The sequence below is a fragment of the Schistocerca serialis genome, chromosome 8 (genome assembly GCF_023864345.2).
Source record: "Schistocerca serialis cubense isolate TAMUIC-IGC-003099 chromosome 8, iqSchSeri2.2, whole genome shotgun sequence".
NCBI lineage: Eukaryota > Metazoa > Arthropoda > Insecta > Orthoptera > Acrididae > Schistocerca > Schistocerca serialis.
Window position 1 is genome coordinate 500916819 of NC_064645.1, and position 12097 is coordinate 500928915.

The 12097-nt window shown below is 41.4% G+C and overlaps 1 protein-coding gene across 1 annotated transcript in view; it reads right to left on the reverse strand.

Annotated features, from left to right (window-relative positions):
• LOC126416206 (exportin-2) overlaps positions 1-12097 on the reverse strand; it is a 165315-nt gene that overhangs the window by 62006 nt on the left and 91212 nt on the right. Inside the window, exon 11 of the mRNA XM_050083798.1 lies at positions 7752-7950. Within this exon, the coding sequence (XP_049939755.1) occupies positions 7752-7950 (199 nt within the window). The remainder of the gene's footprint in view (positions 1-7751; positions 7951-12097) is intronic.

The following is a 12097-nucleotide window of genomic DNA, read 5'->3' on the forward strand; positions in this document are numbered from 1 at the left end:
CGTATGTTGCACATGAAAAACAATTATCTGTGTGTTTTAAACACTCAGGTCCTACACAGCTCGTAAAACGTCAACAGCAGAATTTCATCAGTCACTGGTATTGGAACGTGCAGAAACATACGCATTAGAGCACAGAGAAGCTGGCAGGGGAAGATGTTCTGATGGTAATCCTCTAAGGTTTATGGGTAGGCATTTTCCAAACATTATAACAAGTGAGCATTCCAAGAGAAGTACACTAACGCATAAATGCATTGTTTGCTGGAAACTGAAGGTGCATTGAGAAAGCACTTACGAATGTGAAACTTGCAAGGTACCCTTGCGTGTCATACCATGTTTTGAAAATTACCACACGAAAACGAATTACTAATCGCAGCACAGAACAAATACAATAATATCAGAAAAAACTTCAAAAATGAAAAAATTATAAAAAGCAAGAAACAAAATAAAAATATATTTTTAACTTGGCCAGTGCTTGTCCAAAGACCAGATCAAAAAGAGGATGGAAATTATATTCACAAAGTGTAACAAGAACTCCTAAATTTACAGTTCATAACTTTCAATCTTCTTTATAAGTGTTTTTAACGTGCCCAAAAAAAAAAAAAAAAAAAAAAAAAAAAAAGAGAGAGAGAGACAGGGATTTCACAGCTTTCAAATGTTGGAAAATGTGTTTCATACTTATGTGCAACAATTAAAAGTACAGCACAAGAAAAAAGATCTGTGGCAGACACTCAGTCATTTCCAGCGATTCCAAATTATAATAGCACCGATTATCATCTGCAAAGGATGGCTGCATCTGTGCTTGGAAGGAACGCTTTACACAGTGTACCTATTACAGGTACAGTATCTGACAGCAGATGGCTGAGCACCCAGTTTGTTGTATTCTCAGAAACAAATAGTAGGCCAAGTGAAATTTCCAAACACGTTTCTAAACAAATTATACAGTTGTCTGTAATCTATGGCTTATTTTACTCGTTCTTGCATCAGTACAGTGAGGAACCAACAGAGAAATGCAGATGTTGTAAACAAGTATGCAAGAAAGAACAGTAAACTATTGAGGTAAATCTAATGAACCCTGCAGATTTCGGCACAAGCTACAAAAATCGTGTGAAAAAACTACAAGCAAGATATTATTCTCAGCGACGGAAAATAATTTTAACAATTCAGCTTGATTCTGCAGTAATTCATCTGTAGAGAAACTACGTAGTGTGAGCATTTATTCTGTATCAGCTGTGAGAGGTCACAGTGCTTCACCTGGAGTCATCGTAGTCACTCCAGAAATATTCAGCACAGATCGGGTGAGGCAGCGCGGGTTGCTCCAGAACAGGCACTTAGCGCAGGTAGCTGGACTACGCCGCAGGCCGCAGTGCCTCAATGAAAACATGAATCATAATCTATACACACAATAGTGACAAACCACTTAACCTTTTCATGTGGTAGCTATACACTAGAGTCTGTTTGCTTTTTTGATCCTGTATGCTTCCTTGGCCTGAACACGCATGTACATTTCTTCATTAATATTCCATTAACCGTGAGCTACTGATATCGCAGGTTAAAGTGCACAGATGAAAACTAGTAATGAAATCAACTGATAGTTTTCCCTTGGACAGCTCCACAAGCATAATCTTTAGAGTACATACAGCATGACTTCAAAGAATTACTGTTCCAGTGCTACTACCCAGCATAGTAGCAGCTCTTTGACAGTTCCGTGCAAATGAAAGAGGAATACATGGGGTCAATAAGTAAGCTTGATGCCTGCATGAACAAACTTACAAATAAAGATAACATGCTTTATACTGTAGTAAGTGTTCTGTGTGTCTCTCTTTCAGACTTCCTGGCCTGTGGTTCAAAGCAGACTTTCCAACAATACTAAAATATGCAGTTCTCACTGTGCATTACCTTATAGACAGAAAATTCAGATAACTGTGATTCTGAGAGGCTTAAGAAGCTATTTCACAAATACGAGGTGACATTTTATATACCCCGTTGGCTATAAACACTACACTACTCCTAAAAATGCCATTTGAATGAAAATTTGTTAATGCTAGAAAAACAGCACGGACAGGGTGTAAGATGAAGTCATCTGAACCGACCCTGTTGTACATAAAAAAGGCATGCATTAATCACTTGGCACAACTTTTAATAAAACAATACCATGACAATAGTGTGCAATGGTAGACTCCTCACTACTGAAATGAGAAGAAGGAGAAGGATTACATCAAGGAAAAGATTTCATTTTTATTGGGTACATTGTCATTTTTTGTAAAAACCAACTGCAAATAGTTTCTGGATTATATGTATTAATGACAACCGGTTTGGTGCTAAGCTGTGCTTCTTCCCCCTCTTCCTAGAGATAATTTTCACAGAAGTAGAACCTGAATGTCAGATTGTCCAGCAAATAATATATGAATAAATATCAGGTAGGTTATATCACAATATGTGGACTGCCAGAAAATGAGGAATCCTCTCCAAGGTAATGAGGTATTGCAGCCCCAGGAGAGAAAACATCAATGTCTTAACATTGCAAGTATTGACAAGTATGACACTACTGCAGTACACACTATGGAATACTAATGATCTCAGAGAAGAAATGTTGGAGGAAGCAACACTCAAACAATGAATCTTGCTACCAGTCCTAACAGTTTAACAGTTTCTCTAGAGTGTGGGGGGGGAGATGTCAAGCAGGAATCAACTGATCGAAATTGAAGTAATAATGAGGCCTAGGTAAGAAGTTCTTACCCTGTCAGTGAAAGGCTGTTTATAGGCCAACGAAGCATTTATTTTTCAGCATAGTAGCCTCTAACTCACTGAACTTTGCCCAATGATTATATTCTATCCCTGAAGAACAACTGCGGAAGATCCATAAAGTATTCAGCTACAACTGCCACAACCTGATATTTAAAGACATATTTCTGTTATAAATAATTGTAGGTGACAATCAATATTGTGAAGAATGTGAATTTCTTAAAAATTCATACCTCAAATTCTCTACTGTTCATATTGTCAACATTACTTTATTGCCCCAAAGAAAAATGTGCTTATTTCCCCCACACATTTTCAATCTATTTGAAGCAAATACTTGTGTTTGCATCAGCTGCATGGTAATTAACAAGAGGAATCCCTTTCACATCCTTGAACATTTGGTACAACTCTCCTGGCAGATGAAGTTGATTTATTGCAATCAATGCAATGCTAAGTCTCATCTACAGTAAGAAACCAGTCTACTTTCACTTTTCTCAAATGGCCAAATATTAATGCAAAATCTGTTTTGCATTTACTTTTAGTCCACATTAAACCAATGTAGTGCACATACTGCACATCTTTTAATTCTTCAGGTACAAAATATAGTACTCTCTTACAATATCCCTGTGGTCTAAGAAATTTCATACAACTTTTAACAGGTAAATCATCAAATTATTTAACACTTTCTTGGCATTTCATCTGTAGTTTAATTAAGGGATGCTATCACATGGACCACCATCAAGAGAAATACAGCCACTCTCCAATGCAGCAGACAGTTGAAAAACAGTGTGAACAACACTATTCTGCAGATGCAATTTGTACCAATACAAAAAAATTAAAAGTTTCATCGCTATAAGTGCTATCTCAGAGCCAAGCTAAGTGCTTGGCATCTTGGCCTTTTTATGTCCCTACTATTCCCAGGGAACAATCACCAACAGCAAAAGAACATTGTACTAAATCCTACGCAATATATCATGATAAAGGAGGAAAGAAGCACTAGCCCCCCCCCCCCCCCCCCCGGTTCTTCCTGTTCCACACACACCCCATTCTGCATGTTTTTATTCCTAAACATTATCAACTTCATGGAAAAATTATGAACAATGATCAGGGTACTTCATTCTCCCTCTAAAAAAAAGAGCTAAGACTTGTGACAAGTCATGGTATCTTCAGAATGCATCAACCCCAAAACAATAAAGAGCTAAATGATTGGATGTTAATGAGTTATCATCAGAAAATGTTGATATGACAAAAGTTGAAACAATATACAGGCATCTTCAGCCCATAAGATATGACCAAAAATTCCCCTGTATTGCTAATAACACGATGAAAAGAGTACCCAGAATATCACAAAAAAAGAGATGTAGGAAGAGGAAGAGGGCAGGAACTTGGAGGCAGGGAAAGGGGGAAGGGAAGGAAAGAAGGTGAAGGTGAAGGTGAAGAGGGGGAGAGAGAGAGAGAGAGAGAGAGAAAGGGAACATGTTCGGCAACTGGATGATCAAGACTGCAATTTGCCACAGTTTGGTAGTGACCATTCAGGCAAGCAGACAATTATTTGTCATGCCCAAGTAGAATGTTGTACAGGAATTGCATCATGGCTGATATACAACATGTCTACTTTCACTTGTGGTCCTGCCTTTTATTGGAGTTCGACATCTAGGTAGGCGGCTCAGTGAGTTGAAAAGGACCAGGTGGAGCAGATTTGGGAACAGGTGTTGAGGTTATGGTGGAAAGAGTGAAGATGGTCCCAGCAATGAATCCAGATAACGAAAATATTCTCAATGAATATGAACAACACAAAAGGTTTAAGGTGCTGACTGTAAAGGAAGTATTCCTCCCATACGTAAGTTGACACAAGATGGTGTCACGTGAGTACCCATGCCAGTACCATGCATTTGTTCATACATTTGATCTTCGGAAACAAAATAATTGTGGGTCAGGATGTAGATTGCTATGAGGATTAGGGAAGAGGTGTAGTGAGTTTGGTATCCAGAGGACATTGGAAAAGGTAGTATTACAAGGCCACAATGTCATGGACAGGGGGGATGTTTGTGTTCAAGCACATTGCATCCACAGTGACTGACAACTGTGGAGAAGTGGTGTGAGAAGTGTTGAGTGTCTTGAATGTAGGATGGGAGGTTAAAGACAATAGTTTGAAGGTGTTGATCAGCAAAAGCAGAGGTTCCTTCTGTGGGAGAATTGTAACCAGCCACAAAGGGACAACCAGTCAGGAGGTCTGTGAGGATGGGTTTGTGACGTTTGTGGAGCACGTAGGTAAAAGATAGGAGTGCAATGGTTGTTGGTGTGAGGAGGCAGCCTAGCCACCTCAAAAACTGATATCTTAATCTATCCGCCTCCTCACAACAGCAACCTCCTCCCTACAGCTCCTACCTTTTACCTACTCCGAAACTCCACAAAACCAACCCCACAGGTCTCCCTACTGTCATTCCACTGTGGCCAGGTACAGTACTCTCATGGAACGAGCCTCTGCCTTTGCTGACCAACAGCTCCAAACTATTGCCTATGATCTCCCATCTTACATTCAAGACATTTCTCACTTCTTTCACCACATCTTCACAGTTCCGGTCTCATTACGGCCAGACTCCTTGTCGGTCACCAACATCTCCCAACGCCCTGATACCATACCCAGTACCTCTTTCCTAATCCTCCAAGACAACACCGAAAATTATTTCATTTTCAAAGGCCAAGTGTAGAGACAAATCAATATGTCTCTTCCTTACAGCCTCACAATCCGTGGCTACTGTATTCAGAGTGGAAAGCAGGAGTCGTCGAAATATACTGATAACCTTATCAGAGGCTTTTACCGATAGGTAATATCCTATCCAGCTCATCCATAAACAAATCTCCCATGCCACCTGCTCCTCTGACACCATTAAAACTCTTAACCATCCACCAACCAGCACTCCTACGTTCACTCAGTATTACACTAGCCTTGAAAAGCTCAACCACATTGTCCACCAGATCTTCAATTACCTCTTGTCATGTCCTTAAATCAGGAAAATCCTACCCACATCCCCCAAAGTAGTTTACTGCTGCCCACCCAACCTACAAAATATCAATGTCCACCTCTATCCCAATCATACTCTCAATCCTTATGGTCGGCCCAGGTACAATATATGCCCCATGCATTCACCTATCACCTCTCACCACAGTCCAGTCACAGGCATTTTCTACCCATGTTATACATTAGCCATGCTGCAGTTACTGTTCAGAAGTCCACATGAGCATGACAAGTAACCAAGTGCCTACTTGCATGAATGGCCACCTCCAAACTGTGGCAAACGGCAAACTTGATGATCCAGTCGCTTGCAACAAGCTGCACACCATAACACAAATGACTTCAATAGCTGCTTCACTATATGGGCCATTTGGGTACTCCCTTCCAACACATGTTTCTCTGAACTACACAGATGGGAATTCTCTCTCCAACACATCCTGCTTTCTCACGATTGCTCTAACTTAAATATCTGCTATCCTGTTCCCACTGCCTCACCTTGCTTTTTCCCTTCTCTCTTCTGTCCACACCACCCGTTCTGCATCCAGATCATGTACTGCCTACTCCCACCGCTCCTCTTACCCCCTTCCTCCATGTGGACATTTTCCCCGTCCCTCCCCACTCTCTTCCCCCTTTTAACCTATCACTTTTTTCTTTCCCCTCCCTCTCTCCCTCTATCTTCACATTTCTCTCTTTTTCACCCTCCTATTTTACCCTCCCTCAGTTACCCCTCCCCCTCTCCTTCCTATATCTGTTTTCATCATGTTGTGTAGCCACGAAGTCATCTGTCAAAAGAGACACCTCTTTCCTGCTCCCCCCTCCCTGAATCCTTACCCATCGCCTCCCCATCTCCATCAGCTCAGGCAACTACTTTCAATAACTGAGTATCAATAATATGTCTTGCCGTGGCCACAGGTGCGTACATTTGGGTGCCCGTGCGATTGTACGTATGAATGTGTGTACTATTGCCAGAAAAAGAGCAAGTTGCTTCAACGCTAATGTGGTATCACCTTCTCTAGTTCCATGACTGAGGAAACACTTGAAAATTGATCGTTTTACGTTTTAATGTCACTAATAACATACAATGAAATGACACATGCTAGATAAAATGAAATACCTTCCACTTATTTTCAAATAGCTTTCTATAGTTGTGTGCATAATGTATTCAAGAACTCGTTGTTAGAGTGGACTGACTAGGGGACCACACCCACTCATCACCGATTTCGGCCAAATCTGTTGTATATGCACGGCTTGCCCGCAACTGAACCAGACAGAAGTGGGAGCTCCAGGCGGCCAAATGTTTGGAAAAAGTAGCATTTTTGGCCTGGTTTGGGCGAGGTATGAGCGATCTATTTTACTGTAGTTTATAGCCAATGGTTGGCACAACAGAAAGGCTACTGACCTTCATCCTAGTCACAGGGTCAAGTCCCTACAAGGAAACTTTTTTTCAGATTTATCCTCAATTTTTACATTACTTTCACTGAAAATAAATCACAACAATACTAAATATATTTTACTTATTAACATTTTCATAAAAGTCATGAATAGGAAAGACAAATGAAAATTTGGGATTGCAAATAAAATTTCCATACATTTTTTTCTGAACACTGTCATCTGGAGTTTCCATTTCTGTCAACTTCTTTTTCAGGCCAAGCTCTACATATACCAAAAGTGTGAATTAAACTGGTGGTGAGGAGTAGGCGTGGTCCCCTTTTGAGTACAGTATCTCGAGCAATAAAAATATTTTTCCTATATTAACTCCTTGAAATTTCCAGACAAATATTATCTAAATAAATAAATCCCATTTATCACAATTATACCACACTGCATATAGCTGTAGGCTTTTAACAATCTTGACAAACTTTATATGGACAAATCTATAGCACTGACAATTGCAGGCATTCTTACATATTCCCAGCAAGTTGACTAATTACTATTATGAATATTGCCAGCTGTTTCACCTACATTTTTAGAAATACTTAATTGTGTGTCTACTTACACTGGACTTCCATCAGGTGTCTTCATTACCAAAATTTTTTCTATTGCACATGCAGCATATGTGTGCACCACATGACTGACAGCAGTGAGGTGTTTAACAATCTGGGGAAGAGAGCCCACTACCATTTCCCTGGGCAGCACACTTCGGAACATCATGATGTACTTTATAGAGTCAGCCTTCAAGACTGGAATAGTATTCACTGAAAGAATTGTAAGAATACAATTAAAGAAGTTGACACAAAATAATTTAGTATTTAGTGTCAAATATTTTTTCTTTAAAATATTTCACTTCCCAGATTTACGTGTAAACAACAATTCAACCACTGTTGCTAGACTCATTTTCGGACAAAAGTTTTACATTCCCACACAAGATAAATCACATCTTAGGTTGACTTACAAGTTACTATATAATTAATAAACCTACTACATTTAACTTGAATAAGGTGGAAAGGTGCCTCATTCACCAGGTAACAGTGTTGGAGAATGCTATTTGCTAGTTAGAGGTTTAAATTTGTGAGATGTATGAGAATTCTGTCTTTTTCCCTATATCTCATGTTTGTTTGTTTGAAGCAGAGGTGATGCAGACAGTTTAAGAATTTTGTTTAAATGTCATAATCATAAAATGTGGAAAGCTACACACGAGGAAATTGCTGTAATTATGCCAATGGTTACAATAAAACTAGCGAGCTAGATAATGAATGGAGTAATTGTGCTTATACTTGCAAGAAGCCACAGTGAAATGAATGAAATTAGTGTAGAGCACAGACAGGTTTAAAAATTTGTAACGATTCTACGTAAACCAGACTGTGTAATCAACAACAGTGCTGAAATGATAAAGCAACAGCAATGTACATATAAGCAACAGACAATAGTTGCAAACTAATATATACGTAAATGTTTGAGCCATAGCAATGTGATCTCAACTATACAGGCTTCAATTCACAACTAAATAAAACAGCAGTTCTGAAAGGCAATAGCAATGTATGGATGAGGTATTTCTATTTTAATAATGTGAAACGCCCCTTTCTATTATATTTTTCTACAAATCAACTAAAATAATCAATTTTTCAAAATATAATTGGACTGATAAAAAAAATCTACTAACCAAGTGGTGGAGTGGGCAAACACACACAAAAGTTCTGGGAATGGGCAAGTTTTCACAGGCAGTAACTACTCCTTCTGGCAGAAGGGCTGAAGGGAAAGGACGAGGAATGAAAAAAGAAAAGGACTGGCTAAGGTTTAAGAACTGGGGAGAGTTACAGAAAAGTGGCCCAGAACCTTGGGTTAAGGGAGTCTAACAGGAGTAAGTCTCCCTTGAACAGCTCTTCAGGGTGACTTTTCCATATCTCCCCCAGTTTCTAAACCTTCCCTTTTCCTTCATGCCTCTTCCTTCTGCTTCAACCCTTCTGCCAGCAGAAGGAGCCACTTTCTCCAAAACCTCGCACATTTCTGTAACTTTTATATCTGTTTTCTCTTGCCTCCAAATGATGAGTAGATCTTTTTATACAAATCACAACACTTAAAATGTGCTGATCTGGCAGAAATTTGGGAGGTCAGTACATTTAAAGTACTCTGCTAAACTACGGGGTGTTCAAAAATTCTCCCCGTAGTGCCGTATGATTGTTAGCTGTGCATGCCGTACAATTGTTCGCCTACCTGGGTTACTTCCCTTCAAGTGGACTACTCTCCCAACATTCCCCCGTTTCGTTTATCTCTGTAAAACTGCTTATTCAATAAATTAATAACTTGTACTTCACTGAGTTTCATTTCGGTATATTCACTGCAGCATATGGCACGCAACCGAGCGAGGTGGCGCAGTGGTTAGACACCGGACTTGCATTCGGGAGGACGACGGTTCAATCCCGCGTCCGGCCATCCTGATTTAGGTTTTCCGTGATTTCTCTAAATTGCTCCAGGCAAATTCCGGGATGGTTCCTTTCAAAGGGCACAGCCGACTTCCTTCCCCGACCCTCCCTAATCCGATGAGACCGATGACCTCACTGTCTGGTCTCCTTCCCCAACAACCAACCAACCAACCAACCAACCATATGGCACGCACGGCTAACAATCACACAGCACTGCGGAGAGACTTTTTGAACACCCTGTATTACTTCCATCTTAAGGAACAACAACAACACAGTTTAGTGTAGCTTAACTTAGTAAAATACACTTTTCAGCTGTTGTGTAGTCAAGTATAACAGCAGCTAATTCTATGATATAATCTTGCTAATTATGTCTTTCATGTTTTGATAATGTAATCAAATTTTTCCATCATTTTCTTCCACTAAATGACTTATATTTTACAATGCTGAATATATTTTTGTAAAATCTGATTTTTAATAAATTACCACAGCTTGTTGAGCACGAATGTGGATGTACTGTAGTAGTTTTAACTACGACATGTCTTACCAATTTTGGCTGTTCCAGAATCTACCTTTTATTTTTATATAACAAATGTTGTTACTATATCTAAAAACAAAGATGATGTAACTTACCAAACGAAAGTGTTGGTATGTTGATAGACGCACAAACAAACACAAACACACACACAAAATTCAAGCTTTCGCAACCCACAGTAGGAAAAGGTGAATACAAAGTGAAACTACTTTTGTGTGAGAATTTTGTGTGTGTGTTTGTGTGTGTATCAACATACCAACGCTTTCGTTTGGTAAGTTACATCATCTTTGTTTTCAGATATATTTTTCCCACGTGGAATGTTTCCCTCTATTATATTCAAATGTTGTTATTATTATTATTATAGTAACAAATATTTCAGCTATAATGTTATCTCAAAATAATTTTCATCTTTAGTTGAACAATGGAATATCCAGGATCAAAGAATCACAATATTACGAAAAAGATAGTTGCTACTCACCACATACACTCCTGGAAATTGAAATAAGAACACCGTGAATTCATTGTCCCAGGAAGGGGAAACTTTATTGACACATTCCTGGGGTCAGATACATCACATGATCACACTGACAGAACCACAGGCACATAGACACAGGCAACAGAGCATGCACAATGTCGGCACTAGTACAGTGTATATCCACCTTTCGCAGCAATGCAGGCTGCTATTCTCCCATGGAGACGATCGTAGAGATGCTGGATGTAGTCCTGTGGAACGGCTTGCCATGCCATTTCCACCTGGCGCCTCAGTTGGACCAGCGTTCGTGCTGGACGTGCAGACCGCCTGAGACGACGCTTCATCCAGTCCCAAACATGCTCAATGGGGGACAGATCCGGAGATCTTGCTGGCCAGGGTAGTTGACTTACACCTTCTAGAGCATGTTGGGTGGCACGGGATACATGCGGACGTGCATTGTCCTGTTGGAACACCAAGTTCCCTTGCCGGTCTAGGAATGGTAGAACGATGGGTTCGATGACGGTTTGGATGTACCGTGCACTATTCAGTGTCCCCTCGACGATCACCAGTGGTGTACGGCCAGTGTAGGACATCGCTCCCCACACCATGATGCCGGGTGTTGGCCCTGTGTGCCTCGGTCGTATGCAGTCCTGATTGTGGCGCTCACCTGCACAGCGCCAAACACGCATACGACCATCATTGGCACCAAGGCAGAAGCGACTCTCATCGCTGAAGACGACACGTCTCCATTAGTCCCTCCATTCACGCCTGTCGCGACACCACTGGAGGCGGGCTGCACGATGTTGGGGCGTGAGCGGAAGACGGCCTAACGGTGTGCGGGACCGTAGCCCAGCTTCATGGAGACGGTTGCGAATGGTCCTCGCCGATACCCCAGGAGCAACAGTGTCCCTAATTTGCTGGGAAGTGGCGGTGCGGTCCCCTACGGCACTGCGTAGGATCCTACGGTCTTGGCGTGCATCCGTGCGTCGCTGTGGTCCGGTCTCAGGTCGACGGGCACGTGCACCTTCCGCCGACCACTGGCGACAACATCGATGTACTGTGGAGACCTCACGCCCCACGTGTTGAGCAATTCGGCGGTACGTCCACCCGGCCTCCCGCATGCCCACTATACGCCCTCGCTCAAAGTCCGTCAACTGCACATACGGTTCACGTCCACGCTGTCGCGGCATGCTACCAGTGATAAAGACTGCGATGGAGCTCCGTATGCCACGGCAAACTGGCTGACACTGACGGCGGCGGTGCACAAATGCTGCGCAGCTAACGCCATTCGACGGCCAACACCGCGGTTCCTGGTGTGTCCGCTGTGCCGTGCGTGTGATCATTGCTTGTACAGCCCTCTCGCAGTGTCCGGAGCAAGTATGGTAGGTCTGACACACCGGTGTCAATGTGTTCTTTTTTCCATTTCCAGGAGTGTAGCAGAGATGCTGAGTCGCAGATAGGCAAAACAGAAAGCCTGT